The sequence below is a fragment of the Amphiprion ocellaris genome, chromosome 8 (assembly GCF_022539595.1).
Source record: "Amphiprion ocellaris isolate individual 3 ecotype Okinawa chromosome 8, ASM2253959v1, whole genome shotgun sequence".
Classification (NCBI taxonomy): Eukaryota; Metazoa; Chordata; class Actinopteri; family Pomacentridae; genus Amphiprion; species Amphiprion ocellaris.
In genome coordinates, this window is record NC_072773.1 from 2,546,818 (window position 1) to 2,563,622 (window position 16,805).

At 31.2% G+C, this 16,805-nt stretch overlaps 1 protein-coding gene and 1 long non-coding RNA gene across 2 annotated transcripts; one reads left to right on the forward strand and one right to left on the reverse strand.

Annotated features, from left to right (window-relative positions):
• The first annotated feature begins 1,037 nt into the window (after positions 1 to 1,037).
• commd7 (COMM domain containing 7) lies at positions 1,038 to 11,405 on the forward strand. The gene is made up of 9 exons (XM_055013263.1): positions 1,038 to 1,212; positions 3,749 to 3,802; positions 3,900 to 4,002; positions 4,858 to 4,914; positions 4,985 to 5,022; positions 6,816 to 6,906; positions 8,450 to 8,499; positions 9,959 to 10,007; positions 11,199 to 11,405. Exons 1-9 carry the CDS (start codon positions 1,132 to 1,134, stop codon positions 11,273 to 11,275), a joined length of 600 nt encoding a protein of 199 aa, XP_054869238.1. The 5' UTR covers positions 1,038 to 1,131; the 3' UTR covers positions 11,276 to 11,405.
• A 3,640-nt stretch (positions 11,406 to 15,045) lies between these two features.
• LOC111576141 (uncharacterized) lies at positions 15,046 to 16,401 on the reverse strand. The gene is made up of 3 exons (XR_002746798.3): positions 16,268 to 16,401; positions 16,123 to 16,191; positions 15,046 to 15,555 (listed from the first exon to the last, which is right to left on the reverse strand). It is a non-coding gene; the product is annotated as an uncharacterized LOC111576141 (long non-coding RNA).
• Between the last annotated feature and the right edge of the window lie 404 nt (positions 16,402 to 16,805).

The following is a 16,805-nucleotide window of genomic DNA, read 5'->3' on the forward strand; positions in this document are numbered from 1 at the left end:
AAAGAATCCCAATAAAAATAATAGTAAATAAAAATAACATAAACAGACACAATACATGGCTGTTGCACGGTAAGACATTAACATATGGAACAGTACATTAGATGTTATCCTATTTATAATTTTATTTCTATTTTTAATTAATTAATTAATTAATTAATTAATTAATTAATTAATGAATGAATTAATTAATTAATTAATTGATCAATTAATTAATTAATTAATTAACCAATGTATTTATTATTATTATTATTATTATTATTATTATTATTATTATTATTATTATTATTATTATTGTTAATAATAATAATAATAATAATAATAATAATAATAATAATAATATATTTTATTTTGACCCTCTAATTGTTTTGTTGACCTTTTTTAATTAAATTTTTAATTTTATCCTCTTTTACCCTTTTAAAATGTATTTTACTTATTAACATTACTATTACTATTTTAATTTTTAGCTTTGCATTTCCGATTTTATTTTTCTTTTATTCCATTTGTTTTTAAATTTATTTCTTTAATTATTTATAATTTTCCTTCTTATATAATAATAATAATAATAATAATAATAATAATAATAATAATAATAATAATAATAATAATAATAATAATAATTATTATTATTATTATTATTATTATTATTATTATTATTATTATTATATAATCACAATATTTAAAAATGTAAATAATAATAATAACTATTATTATCATTATTATTATGAGAAGTTATGATATATAGTATATAGTGATCTAAAAATATCAGTATTTCATCCTGAAATGTAAGAAAAGTGGAGTTCCGACATGGATTTGGCTCATTTTGATGCATTAAAAACATTTTTAGAGCTGTGGTCACTTTTTGGCAGGAAGTAATCTGCTTTATATGAGTTATACTGCTCCTTTACAGCCGATTTAACCGGTAAAAACAGCTGCAGTGGTTCTAATGTGGGACACAGAGGAGGTAAAATAAACCAGACAGAAGAAAAATTGCCTCCACTGACCAGAGATCAGTTTCTGACAGAGGATCACGGTTTGGCACTTGTCGCGCATGCGCAGTGACGGACCCGGAAGCCCAGCCGTGCGGACTGCATTTTCAGAGAAACTGTAGATTAAAAAAGATTTTTAAAAAAGATGCAGCTTCACTTTAATAAAGATGTTCTGCCGGATTCTGTGAGCAGCGACTTCCAGAACCTGAACAAACTGAACGAGCAGGTAAACCAGCGGCTTTTATCGGCTAATTTAAGCGGTTTGTTCTCAGTCTGAGAGGGTTAAATGTGGAGATTTACGAGAAGCTGTCAGGCTTCTGGGGTTTTCTGGGTTCATTAGAGAAAACGTGGATGTAAATCAGTTAAAACTGTCATCAGGGACGTTTCTAGAAAGGATTTAGAGGAGTGTTCAAGTGGAGATGCTGGAAATGTCACACAGAAAACACAAATTAGCTGATTCCTGTGTTGTTTACATGCTGCCAGACAACTATGAAAATATGAGAAATGACTCTCTGTGGTTTATTATTTACACTTAATTTACACTTAATATTACTAATTTTTTCATGTGACACAGGCACAGTTAATGTTTTAATTACTACAGTGACCACAGTCCAGGAAAACAGAGTTTTAGGGGGAAAAGATTTTAATATTTAAAATTCTGTCCACATGTGATCATAATTTATCAAACTACAGCAACTTATGGAACAATAAAACGTGTTTTCATTGTTATTAGACCACCGGTTGTCATATGCTGGACAGAAACACGCAATAACTGCTGCAAACATCCAGCTAGGAAGCATATATAATATATATAAAACATTTAGACTTTAGTGAACAGATTTTACAGCTAAATAATCATTAAAGTTGGTTGTTTGTGTCTGTAAATGTGTGTAAAAACTCCACATTCTGCACTCAAGTTAAATAAAATAAAAGAATAAAACATAAACTGACATGCTGCATCATTTACATTTTAAATTCAGCCTTTGTTATTTGCTAACTGAACTTGTTTAAGTCTTAAATGCTAATAAAATGATCAATATTGTCATGATCATTTATTTATTAGTGAAAATTATCCAATATTACACGTCTGTTTGTGGTGGAAATCTGTGAACCTGTTGTGATTCCTCCTTATGTTGGATTTATTTAATTAAAAATTATTGGGGTTTTCGTTTTTTTACAGTTTCACTGGGTTGTTTTGTCCACATGTGCAGCAAACTTTAAAAAGTGCCGCGTGAAATAAAACAGAATAAACCAAAAACAGCATCAAAACCGAACCAAAAGTTGTGTAAACAGTCGTTGGTTTAGTCGAACATTTTGCTTGATGGATTCCTGCAATGAAAAATGTCAGAAATGCAAATAAACTTGGCTAGAAAATAGAAAAATCTGCTGAATAGAAGACTAGAAACGACAGAAAAATATTCAGATTTTAGTAAACAAACCCACTCTTACAGTAAAATAAGCATCAGGTTGGTAAAAGTGCACCATGAAATAAAACAGAAAAAAACAAAAAAAGCATCGAACCCGAACGAAAAATCAAAGTTTAAAGTTTAAAATTTAGTTTTCACTCAGTGGATTCCTGCAGTAGATAAAATGACACATATTAATGTCAGAAATGCAAATAAACTTAAATAAATTGAACAATGTGCTGATTAAAAAGCATAATATGACAGAAATATTCGGATTTAAATGAACAAACCGACTCCTACAGTAAAATAATCATTGGGTTGGTAAAAGCCTGCAGCAAAACCCACATCTAAACGTTTTCAGAAGCTGATTTTTTGTTCTTTAGTGCATCAGAAGGATTTTAATCTCCAGACGTTTTCTTTGGTTCAGGAAATCTTCTTCCAGCCATGTGATCAGATCATGTGACAGCAGAACGTCTCCTTGATCATTAAACAGAAACAGAAAGTTCACATGTCGGCTGTAAATTCTGCTATAAAATTCTGAACTGCTGTTTGTGGAGTCGATGTTTTCTGTTTAGTGCAGATAAAGGAGCTGGAACTGATCTGGGTTTACGCTGAGTTTGACTTCAAACAAGAAAAGTAGAATTGTGAAACTGAAGGATTTAATCAGCAGAGTGTTATTTTACTGTAGATCGCACTAATGAAGCCGGATGACAGCAGATATTTAGAATTATTGTACATTTCTAGTAAAAAATGAAAGTGTTGTTTAATTTAGAAAATTTAGAATAACACAAAACTTGAATAAAATGCATTTATTTATTTCTGTCTTACATGTTTAATTAAAGAGATCTGATCACCATTAATCATTTGGTTTTTATTTACTATTGTTTTATGGTCACAGTAGACAGAGAAACATGGCTGCAAAAGAGCCAGTTTTAAATTATTTTTTTTTATTTAAATTTTTTTATTTTTGTATGAAAATTCTGAATATTGAATCTTATCATTTTTTTGTTACAGTGTTTATTACTATTATTTGAGGTTGTCAAGAAGAAAAATGTAAAAAAAAATGTTCTGTTATTCCACCTTTTTTTCTGTTAAATTTTCACTGTTTTTTAAATACTTTTTAAACATAAAAGTGATTTTAACATTTTTCTGCCACCTTTGCTGCCACATTATCACTGTTTTTTATGGGATTGTTTTTTTAACAGTGTTTGTTAATTTTGACATATTATGTGATGTAAATGAGTTGAAATGTGCAAAAGGACACCGATGGTCATTTTATGTTTAGCCTTTAGATAAATCTCTGAGTTTGTTCTCAGATTCACAGCAGTTGATGTTTATTTCTTTGATTTTTTGCAGCAGTTCCATCGTCTGGTTGAGATTCTGTTCCGCTTCCTGCTGGAACCCAAAGAGGTGAAAACACAGAAACATAGTTTAGATGTTAAAGGAGTCAGAGATGAGACCTGAAGCCTGTTTGTGTTTGTTTATGTGTTTATTTGTGTTCGTGTAGACGGAGCGGTTCATGCAGCAGCTCTCTGAGTTTGCAGCAGAACATGGGATGAGTTCTGGACCTCTGAGGAACCTGATGAAGAGCGTCCTGCTGGTACCACAGGGTGAGAAAGAAAAACATCCATCAAGCACTGCATTCTGGGAAACAAAACATTAGAACTTTCATTTTTTAAAATACATTAATTTATTTACTTAGATTATTTTATTATATATATTATATATTTATAGTATTTATTTATTTATTTAAATTTTTATTTATTTATAAAATAAATAAACACAATAAATAATACAATTAAAAATAAACACAATAAATAATACAATTAAAAATAAACACAATAAATAATACAATTAAAACAAATGAACACAATGCTTAGTACAGTTAAAAATTAACAAACACAATAAATTATACAATTAAAAATAAACGAACACAATAAATAATACAGTTAAAAATAAATAAAATCAGTAAATAATATAATTAAAAATAAACACAATAAATAATACAGTTAAAATAAATAAATGCAATAAATATTACCGTTAAATATAAACACAATAAATAATATTGTTAAAAATAAATAATCACACAATAAATAATACAGTTACATGTGAATAATTAAACAAACAATAAATAATGCAGTTAAAAATTAACTAACGCAATAAATAATGCAGTTAAAAGTAAAAAACACAACAAATAATACAGTTAGAAATAAATAATTAAATACAAAAAAACAAGTCCTGTGCAGGATCCAAAAATGTCAGTTATTTAATGAAAATAAGAGGAAAATTTGAACATTTATGTTAAAGTAAGTAATCTGACTGTTAAACGTGTTTGGAAACAGATTTTTCTTCCTGTTTCTTGTGTATTTTCTCACGGTCGTCTAAACTTGACTGAAAGTTCACCTGAAGCTCCAGGAAGGTTTCCATCAGTCTGACGGAGGTTTTCCTGTTCTTCCCTTCTTTAGGAGCCCTGAAGAAAAACCTGACAGCCGAGCAGATCAGAGAAGACCTCCTGACTTTAGGTAAACGTCTGAATCCTGCATCCGTCACCAGAAGCTCAGAGTGAAACTAAATCTGCTGTTTCTTCCTCAGGACTCAATGACGACAAGGCGGCTCATTTTTCACAGCAGGTAGCTCACCTTCATGTCAGTTTCACTAAAAAAATACAAAAATAAATCTAAATAATGACTGAAAGACTATTAGTTTACATATGGCTGTAAAAAAAACTAAAATCTGTATTTTTATAACAGTAACAAGTTTTTTAAAATAGTGTTTGACTGTAAAGTTGCACCTTTTTTACTGTATTTAAAGCTACATAAAATATAATTATTTTGCACATGTTGCATTATTTAAAATATTTAAAAAAACTTTATGTACGTCAAGGATTAAAAATTGCAAATTATTTCTTTTAAAGCTGTTATTTTACAGATTTTCCTTGTTTTGGTAAATTACAAATAGTTTCTATTAAAAGACAGAATTAAACAAGTATCACTGTAAAGCTAAAATCTGTTTTTTAAAAAACTAAAAATCTGTGTTTTGCAAATGGTAATTTGTTTATTTACATGGTTTGTTTTAAAAATTACACAATTTTTAACACCATATTTAATTCAGCAAAAAAAAGTATTAATTTAAGTGTGACTGTAAAAAATAATAATAATAATAAAGTTGGCCCAAACTGTAAATATTACCTGTATTAAAAATCTGTATTTATAGAAATAGTCATTTGTGTTTTGCAATGCTTAACTATGAAATTACAGTTTTCTGCAAATTGTTCACAGTTTTTCTTGTGTTTATTTTATGTTATCATTATTTTTTAATTTAACTATTTATTTATTTATTTTTACAGTTTTAACATTAAAATATTCCACCATTTTTTATGTTTTTTTCTGCCTCTTTTGCCGCCAGATTTTCACAGTTTTTTATGGGATTGTTTTTTTTACCAGTGTTTGTCTCTTGTTCACTTTTATTTGACAACATCATCTGGAGCATTTAGGAGCTTTTAAACATCCTCCTTGATTAAAAAAAAAATAGTAAACTAAACTGAAAAATGATGAATATTTTTTATTCTGCTATTTATATCTGTTATTTAACCTTTTTTGTTAAATTTTTGTCTTTTTTTTAATAGTTTTTGAACATAGAGTTAACTTTAACTTATTTTTCTGGCAGATTTTCACTGTTTTTAATGGGATCTATTCAGTGTTTCTTACTATTATTTGATTATCAGGAGAATTTAAGAGAATTTAAACAGCCTCCTTATTAAAAAAAAAACTAATTAGGTTTTATTTCAGATCTGTAAAGTCACAGAAGAAAGTATTAATCTAGTTCTTGAATGTAAAAAAAAAAACAAAAAACAAAAACAGGCCAAAACTCTTCAATAACATGATGTACATTAAGGACTGAAAAATGGTAAATATTTTTTATTGTTCTATATGTATATCTGTTATTTAACATTTATTTCTGCAAATTTTTCATTTTTTTCTATTTTTTAAATAGTTTTTGAACATTAAAGTATTCTACCATTTGTAACCTACTTTTCTGGCACTTTTGCTGCCAAATTTTCTTTTTTTATGGGATTTTTTTCTTGAAAAATCTTTTTTATTATTTAATTGATATGTTATTTAATCAAATTTTTTGCAAATTTTTCTAAATTTTTCTGTCTTTTTTATTATTTATAAATTTATGGTATTGTTTCCTAATAGTGTATGTTAATTGATCACTATTATTCCAGGACGTCACCAGGAGAGATTAGCAGCATTTAATCAGCCTCCTTAATAAAAACCTGGATAATAACAGCCCAGACTGAGAGTCCACTTGGTAGTTTTAGGAAAAAAACCTAATGATGTTGCTTTAAAACTCCAGTTTATTCCTCTAGAATTCCCTTTCTGAGGCCGTTTGTGGAGTTTTAACTGTGTTTTTTCCACAGTGGGCCGAACACCAGGCCGCTCTGTGCCGCCTGGCTCTGGGTCAGACTCTCATGATCAACCAGCTGGTGGACATGGAGTGGAAGTTTGGAGGTAAAGGAGAGTTTCTCTGGAGCCGTCTGTCCTCTAACTGATCGTTACTGCAGATTCTGCTTTGTTTCAACAGCAGCTGATGGGATCTGTGTTTATTTACGCTCACAGAGATGCTAATCCTGTCGTTAGCATCCCGTTAGCTGGTTGTTATGCTAAAGCAGAGCTGTTTGTTGACAGCCACAGAGAAAGAAACGAGTCCGAGCACGTTGGGGATGATTCAGCCTCATCGACTGACTTCTGGAGGCCACAGCTGGGTCACAGAGAGGCTAAATAGAGACGGACTAAATCTGAAGAAATAGACCCGCACCCTGTTTACAATAACCAGCAGGAATGGAGATTATAAAGCAGGAAAGCTTTAGTTTTAATGTTTGTAAGTCTGGATATGGAGAAGAATGTTTGTGTTTCCAGACAGAAGAGAAGAAAAACTAAAATTCTGAACTTTTTTAAATAGACTTCATGTGTTTAATGACATTTGGAGCAAAAATTAAAAGCAGGGAAGAACAAACTGACCAGTTTTTTATTGAAAAATGCTTCTAATGTCCAAAATAAATCAACAGGTTTAAATCAACAGATTCTCCCTGTTTGGTTAAATCACAGATATTTTGGACAAATTCTGCATTGTTCTGGATGCATTTCAGTCATTTTAGACTAATTTTTATGCATTTTGGACAAATTCTAAAATATTTTGGACTAAGTTTGCATAATTCTGGACACACCGAGTCATTTTAGGCTAGTTTTTAAGCATTATGCACAAGTTTTAGGGGATTTTTGGACCAATCTGTGTAATTTCTGACAAGATTTGTGTCATTTTGGGCACATTTTAGTCATTTTGATTCATTTTAAGTATTTGAAATAATACTGGGTCATTTTGGACCCATTTTGAGTCATTTCATGCACAACTTGTATTATTTTGGATGCAGTAAGTAACTTTAGAGGGATTGTAAAGCATTTTGCATAAGTTTTAGTCATTTTGGAGTAATTTTGCACTATTTCATACACATTGTAGAGTAATTTTGGACTAGTTTTTAAGCATTTTGGACAAGCTTTTATCATTTTGGACTAAGTTTGCATTACTCTGGACACATTGGGTCATTTTAGACAGATTTTGTGTTTTAAAAAAAAGTATTTCTGACTCATTTTGAGTCATTTTGGACAAATTTGTCTAATTTCTGACAAGATTTATGTAATTTTGGACAAATTTTAAGACATTTTGATATGATAATCCTTTATTAATCCCACAGTGGGTCATTGTTAGAGCAGCAACTGAGATAATGCAAACATTTAAGAAATATCACTAGAAAATAAACCAGAAGTACCGGTTTAGATTGTTCAGATTCCTCACAGATTCTTTCATGAGTACAAATACTGATAGAGACGTATTTTTATTGTTCAGATTGTTCTTTATGCAGAAATCCTGATATTACAGAGAGTTTTTAAATGTATAAAATACTCCTAATCCACAGCTTTGGATGTGTTGATGTGTGACAGAGGAAGAAAAAGACATTTTTCCAGTAATGTTTGGTTTGTTTTCTGATCTCCACAGTGACGGTTGGAACCAGTGAAATCCAGAAAGTGGGAAACATTTTCCTGCAGGTATGAAACAAAAACACAGCATTACTGTGCAGCTCCTCTTTGTTCACTTCTAATAAACACACACTGTGTTCACTTCTAATAAACACACACTGTGTTCACTTCTAATAAACACACACTGTTCACTTCTAATAAACACACACTGTGTTCACTTCTAATAAACACACACTGTTCACTTCTAATAAACACACACTGTGTTCACTTCTAATAAACACACACTGTGTTCACTAATAATAAACAAACACTGTGTTCACTTCTAATAAACACACACTGTTCACTTCTAATAAACACACACTGTGTTCACTTCTAATAAACACACACTGTGTTCACTAATAATAAACAAACACTGTGTTCACTTCTAATAAACACACACTGTGTTCACTTCTAATAAACACACTGTTCACTTCTAATAAACACACACTGTGTTCACTTCTAATAAACACACACTGTTCACTTCTAATAAACACACACTGTTCACTTCTAATAAACACACACTGTTCACTTCTAATAAACACACACTGTTCACTTCTAATAAACACACACTGTGTTCACTTCTAATAAACACACACTGTGTTCACTTCTAATAAACACACACTGTGTTCACTTCTAATAAACACACACTGTTCACTTCTAATAAACACACACTGTGTTCACTTCTAATAAACACACACTGTTCACTTCTAATAAACACACACTGTTCACTTCTAATAAACACACACTGTTCACTTCTAATAAACAAACACACTGTGTTCACTAATAATAAACACACACTGTTCACTTCTAATAAACACACACTGTGTTCACTTCTAATAAACACACACTGTTCACTTCTAATAAACACACACTGTGTTCACTTCTAATAAACACACACTGTTCACTTCTAATAAACACACACTGTTTACCTCTAATAAACACACACTGTTCACTTCTAATAAACAAACACACTGTGTTCACTTCTAATAAACACACACTGTTCACTTCTAATAAACACACACTGTGTTCACTAATAATAAACACACACTGTTCACTTCTAATAAACACACACTGTTCACTTCTAATAAACACACACTGTGTTCACTTCTAATAAACACACACTGTTCACTTCTAATAAACACACTGTGTTCACTAATAATAAACACACACTGTTCACTTCTAATAAACACACACTGTTCACTTCTAATAAACACACACTGTTCACTTCTAATAAACAAACACTGTTCACTTCTAATAAACACACACTGTGTTCACTTCTAATAAACAAACACTGTGTTCACTTCTAATAAACACACACTGTGTTCACTAATAATAAACAAACACTGTGTTCACTTCTAATAAACAAACACTGTGTTCACTTCTAATAAACAAACACTGTGTTCACTTCTAATAAACACACACTGTGTTCACTAATAATAAACAAACACTGTGTTCACTTCTAATAAACAAACACTGTGTCGTCCTGCAGCTGAAGCTTGTGGTCAGAAAGGGGAATTCCACTGAAAACGTCTTCATGGGTGAGTGAGTTCGTTCCAGACGACAGTTTATTAGATCTGATGTGGTTTTTCTTTTGTTTACCTTCAACCCTTTTACAGAAATGAAACACAGGAATACACAGTTTGAATTAAAATGAAGTCCAGCTCTGATCCATCAAACTGGATGGAGATTAGAACAGGAATCTATAAATAATTAAATATGCAGTTATTATTATTATTCCTCAGGTTTATTCTGTCTGCTTTGAGAAAACTCATAAATTATGTATGAAAACATGCAGCCTGATTAGAAATGGTGTGTTGTGACTTTTGGTAGCGATTTGTTGTACGATTTGTACGAATTCGTAAAAACCTGCGATAAAAATCCCCATTGAAACGAATGAGAAGTCAGTTGGACAACTGTGAAAAGCAGTCATTTTTGGATGACTGTAGCTTTGGCAGATTTTACATCAGAAACTTCATTCAAAGCTTAAACAAGTCATGAGGATTTGAATATTATTCATCCAATTCCATGTTTTGATATCTTTTACAGGTTTTATGCAGTCGCACTTTACGGTTTGTGAATTTTTTGAAAATCCAGAATTTTTCTTCAGTCTAAATTTTGACTAGAAGATTTTTTAAAGTGCAGTTAACCTCGTCTCCTTCCCACAGTTTCTCCTCTACATGAGCAGTTTCTACATATAAATGCAGATATTTTTGTCCTCTTCCTCCCAGTGTGAGTGTCATTGCTGCAGGATTTATAGTTTTTTCATAAATCACCTCAGAGCTCAGAGTGTCGACCAAAACTCTCACTGACTCCCATTATATCTGAGCTGTAAAACCAGAAATGGTGAGTCTCTTTAATCTGCCACCAACTCTGTAGAAAACCCAGAACGGACATGAAAACAGGTCAGAATGTGCACAACAAGATTCTGCTTCACGCGATGAAAGAATTTCTCTGATACGACTTTTAGTTTTTGAGCTGTGACTGTTTGAGTGTCTAATCTTTAGTCTGCCTGCTCTGCTCACTGCAGCCAACCAGAGACTCACAGCTGATTGGCCAACTGAGACACTTTCAAAGTAAAAGCTCAAAGATTTTATAAGTGTTTGTGACGCATGCCGGCTTTTCAAAATAAAGTCACAACTTATGTGTAATTATAGCAGGACATACTAAGCAGAAAAATAAGACATTTTGCAGTTATTATGATTGTTAAGTTTGATGTTCTTTCCTTCCAGAACTGACGCTGCCTCAGTTTTATAACTTCCTGCATGAGATGGAGCGAGCCAAGGCCAGCATGGACTGTTTCAGCTGACTGTGTTCTGTGTATTAAATCATTTTATGAGAGTATGTGTGTGACTGCTGAGTTCATTTTTGTAATTTCCCTCCAGACGTTTTACACCTAAATCCGTCAACAAACACAAATAAAAAGCCGAAAACACTGACTGTCTGTTTGATTGAAAAAAAAAAAAACACAACTAAAAGTATACATAAGAACTGGTTCAGATTGTCCAAATTACTCTGGATGGAAAAACAAATTCTGCTTTATTCTGGACACACGAGTCATTTTAGGCTTATTCATAAACATTTTGGGCAAATTTGTAGTATTTTTTGACAATATTTGTGTCATTTTGGGAAAGTTTTGGTCTAATCTTAAGTATTTTTTGACGAGATTTTGAATAATTTTGGACTATTTTGAGTAATTTTTGACAAAATTTTCAAAATTTGGACAAATTCTAAGTCACTTTTGAGTAAATTTAAGTATTTCAGAACAATTTTAATACTTTTGACAAGATTTGTGTTATTTTGGACCATTTTGAGTGATTTTTTGGCGTAATTTTAAGTATTTCAGAACAATTTTGATTCATTTTGAACTAATTCTACATTATTTTTAGTCATTTTAGACCATTTTAAGCATTTTGTACTGTTTTGTGTAATTCCTGACAAGATTTGTGTCATTTTGGGAAAGATTTGAGTAATTTTTGACTCATTTTAAGTATTTTTTGATGGGATTTGTGCTCATTTTGGACTCATTTTGAATCATTTTGGACTAATTTAGTGTAAGTTTAAACAAGATTTACCTTCATTTTAGGAAATTTTAGTAATTTTGTACTAATTTGTGCAATTTCTGAGAAGATTTATGTCATTTTGGAAACACTGAGTCATTTTAGACCATTTTTTTAAGCACTTTGGATTATTTTGAGTAAATCCTGACAAGATTTGTGTCATTTTGCATGACTTTTGAATGATTTTTTTTTTTGTAATTTTAAGTATTTCAGAACACTGTTGAGTCATTTTGGACTAGTTCTGCACTATTTTGAGTCATTTTAGACCATTTTAAAGCATTTTGTACAGTTTTGTTTAATTCCTGACAAGATTTGTGTCATTTTGGACATATTTTCAGTCATTTTGACTAATCTGAAGTATTTTGGAATGTTTTGGGTGATTTTAGACAGATTTCATTCATTTTTAGACTAGCTGATAAGCATTGTGCACAACTTTTAGTAATTTTGGTCTAATTTGTGTCAGTCTTTGTTTATATTTGTAAACTAAAAATATTCATAAGATCTGGTTCAGATTGTCCAAATTACTTTTTATTTTTATTTATTTAATTTTCTTATTTAATTATTTTAAACAATATTTGTAGCATTTTGGGAAAGTTTTCGTCATTTTGGGCTAATTTGAAATATTTTTTTGACAAGGTTTTGATTCATTTTAGTAAATTTTGGTCTAATTTCTGTCAGTCTTTGTTTATATTTGTAAGCTCAAAATATTCATAAGATCTGGTTCAGATTGTCCAAATTACTCTGGATGGAAAAACTAATTCTGCATTGTTCTGGACACACTGAGTAAGTTTAGACTTATTTATAAACATTTTGGACAATTTTTTGTCATTTTGAACAAATTTGTAGAGTTATTTTTAACAGTATTTGTAGCATTTTGGGAAAGTTTTGGTCATTTTGGGCTAATTTCAAGTATTTTTTTGACAAGGTTTTGATTCATTTTAGTCAATTTTTTATAATTTTGGACTAATTTGTGTCATGTCAGACAAATTTTTAAGTATTTTGGACAAATTTTCATCATTTTGGTCTAAGTTGTGTAATATTTGACAAAATTTGTGTCGTTTTTTTAAAGTATTTGTTTATATTTGTAAAACAAAAATATACATAAGTACTAGGTAAGACTGTCCAAATTACTCTGGATGGAAATAAAGATATTGCTTATAATCACAGTTATTGATTCTTTCATGACAGATTTTGAATCATTTTGGACTTTTATAGCTTCCTACATGAGATGGAGTGTTTCAGCTGAGTGTATTGTGTGTATTAAATCATTTTCAGTGTGTGTGTGTGGCCGTCGAACTAATTTTTGGAATTTCCCTCCAGATGTTTTACACCTAAATCCGTCAACAAACACAAATAAAAAGCCGAAAACACTGACTGTCTGTTTGATTTCAAACAGACGCTCGATTCATCTTCGTCTGTCATCCATGGAGCATAAATTGAAAGTGTGGCATTGAAAACCAACAGAAGACGTAACTCCTGGCTGGTGGAGTTCAGTCCTGCAGTAATGCAGAGACTGAATGCGACGAGCTGCAGGTAGAACCAGGAATGAATTAGCAGCAATAAGAGATGAAAGCGAGGCGATGAAAGCTGTGACACCACACACCGACACAGAGGAAGCTTCAGGCACATTTTGAAGCAATGAACACTTTAACATGCATCTACTGGTCCTTGTTGCTCCTTACTTCCTTTATTTTATGATCTGCAGTCATTAGATCCACACTTTGTAGGATTTTTGGAAACCTTTTCATGGCCTCAGCCCTCCAGAGACAACGTTGGGAGAAATTCCACCTTAAATCATCAGTTTTATTCAGCTTGAATGTCTCAGATTTACTTAAAATTTACTCAAAATGTTAATTTTAGCTCAATATAGCAAATATTTAACAAGATACCTTCATTTTAAATTACAGATTGATCCACTTTGAGCAAGTTTTTATTGCTAAAATGACTTTTTTCTCTCACTAAATTTTGAGGGTGTTTTTTTTTTCCATTTATTTGAGCTCAAAGTTTTCATGATTGCAAAAAAAACATGATTAAAGTGGGTCAATGCGCAAAATATTGCAAAATATTTGCTATATTGACCTATAATTTCACAGGTACTATTTTAAACATGCAGTTTATGATAAAGATAATTTTAAAAAGGTGGATTTTAAGATAGAATAACCCCTATATGATATTACACAGTAATAAACAACAGTGTGGAGGAGCAGTTTAATGATATAAAGTCAGTTTACTAAATAATAAAACACCTGTTAGATGGCATTTGTCAAAAATCATGAAGTAAATGTTCCTTTTGGTGCGAATTTATCAGAGAATTTCAGTCCAGACTTCGCTTCTTCAGCAGGTTTTCCTCTCAGGAAATCCTCCGTCCTGCTCTATAGAATATTTACAGCCACTTCCTTCCTTCTGCTGCAGGTTTACAGTCAAACACTGTGTTCTCGTTAAAAATCTCATTTTAATGCTCCATGTCCACATAATTCCCTCATGATCCGCTCTGAACACGTGTTAGTTGTTAATGATCCATTTTTTGGTATTTTTAATGGTCATGTTTAGATTAATTTACTGTTATTTTACACATTTCCCGTTTTGTTAAATTATAGATAATATTTATTTAAAAACAACACATTTTTACAAATGGTAGTAGGTTTTATTTACAGTGTTTGATTGTAACATAAATGTTTTTACTGTATTTAAATCACCAAAATAAACCTTATTTTTACAGATATTGAAAATAGAAAATATGGATATTAAGGACATGCTTTGTTAAGTTACAGTAAAATCATAGATTATGAATACAATAACTGTAAAAGATTAAAAGAAACTACACATAATCTCTATATAAAAATGTCTTTTAACAGATAGTAAATAATTATTTGTGAAATTAAAAATTAAATTTATGTAACACCTGTGTAGTGGGTAAGTAGTAAAGAACTGGTTTACTAACACCAGAAGTGGTTAGGTTAATCTGACTGCGAATCAGAAGACTAAATTCGGCTCAAGGAGAGAGTAGACAGGAAGCTGATTTTGTGTTTGCAGGTACCATATATTGAATATTTCTTTAACCATATAAGACAACCAACAGTGCAAATATTTACAGTGAATAACAAACAATAACTCATAAATGGCCATTCAATAATGAATATTCAAAATAATTCATTAACTATACAACTTCAGGACATAACTCAGAAACATTGATATACAATTCGAATGTCAATGCAAAGCACCAATGAGTCCACAAAATTCTCAACACTTGGGAAATTGATCCCAATGTACCAACCCAACCCACAGTTCATGTAACCCACGTCTGGGTTGAATGTGATTGTCCAGGAGGAAGAGTGTGCATAGGAGGGGTTTGTGGAAAAAAAGATTGTATGTGGGCAAGGCTGACAATTCAAGGTTTTGAGTGGGGAGAGTTTGTGGGCCACAAAGAGCCCCCTACCAGCCTGGCAGGAGAGGTGCGACTCGATTCTTCTGCAGTTGCTTTGCTTTAGGTTCAGGGCTCCATTAGCTCGCCATCAATCAAGGACCTGGCCTAAAGAACAGACCCAAACTTCCCAATAAATCTCTAAATCAAATAAACCAATAGCTTATAGCTAAAAGTAGATGAGTTTCAGTGTGCACACAATCAATAAATAGGACTAAATGTACTAAGGTCCATAGTCTAAAATGTAAAGATTCTAATCAATATCAAATATAAACATACATGTATTAATATATTTAATCACATTGGTCAAAATTCATAGTCAGTAATCACTAATTTACTTTAAATTCACATAAATAATTCAATTAAATTCAAATGGAAAATTGACAATATTAAATAAAGTGCCTTGTTTGTAGTGCATGATTTGCATAAGGTGCTTCAGTCAAAAGGTACTAATACTACTGTGCAAATATGCAAACATTGAATAAACACAAAAGATGGAAAACAACCACTTACTATTTCTTGGCACAACCGGGCTTCCATATACATACAATACATTTAGTAGAAACAGGGCATAACTGCATTGAAAAGTGGCAAACAATGGCGGAGGCTAGGCTAACAGGCTAAGGCTAGGACAAGCTAACGCTAAGCTATCAACAAAGCCATAGTAAAACTCACCAGTTCCACGATTTGCATCTACTCTCTCACTCCGTCGTCCGTCTCTGATTTTGCTACGATAAGGGGCTCCTAAGAGTTAACATTTAACCCGGTGAGTTTAAAGCAAGTGTTACAATTAAAATAGCGAAAATAGCTGAACACAGACCTGCAGCTCTCTCGTGTGTGGCTTCCCCACCGCTCCTGCACACCTGAATGCTGCAGCCACTAATTACAACACAGCGCGCTGAGGGGAACAACGTAATGACGTCACCGCGACTACTGGGATTGGCCGAACCTCAATAAGGCCAAAATAATGCAGGAGAACGACAGCTATACTATTGTTTTCATCTGGGTTACATTTACTTAATTTTACTCAATAATATAATTGTTTCACAGATATTTTCCATTATTTGTTAAACAAATATATTAACAATTAAACTGTTATTTTACAGACTTTTCTCATTTTGTTAAATTACAGGTAATAACTTGTAAAATCTAAATAGTAGTAATAATAAATTATTATTATTATTATTTTATTTTGGTGTGTTATTGTTATTATTATTAATAATTATTACAAATTTTAATTTTTAGCTTTATTTAAACAGTTTTTAAATTTGAATATAGAATTACAAAAAATATTACTTTACAAACTTTCCCATTGTTTAAAATAAGAAAAAAGAATTTCAACAATTTTCAATGTAATT

Excerpts from the sequence above, each read along its gene's own strand:
- commd7 (XM_055013263.1), top strand. The coding sequence starts at position 1,132 with ATGCAGCTTCACTTTAATAAAGATGTTCTGCCGGATTCTGTGAGCAGC. Across the intron at positions 1,213-3,748 it reads TGAACAAACTGAACGAGCAG|CAGTTCCATCGTCTGGTTGA; the intron begins GTAAACCAGCGG and ends GATTTTTTGCAG. Across the intron at positions 8,500-9,958 it reads TGGGAAACATTTTCCTGCAG|CTGAAGCTTGTGGTCAGAAA; the intron begins GTATGAAACAAA and ends GTCGTCCTGCAG.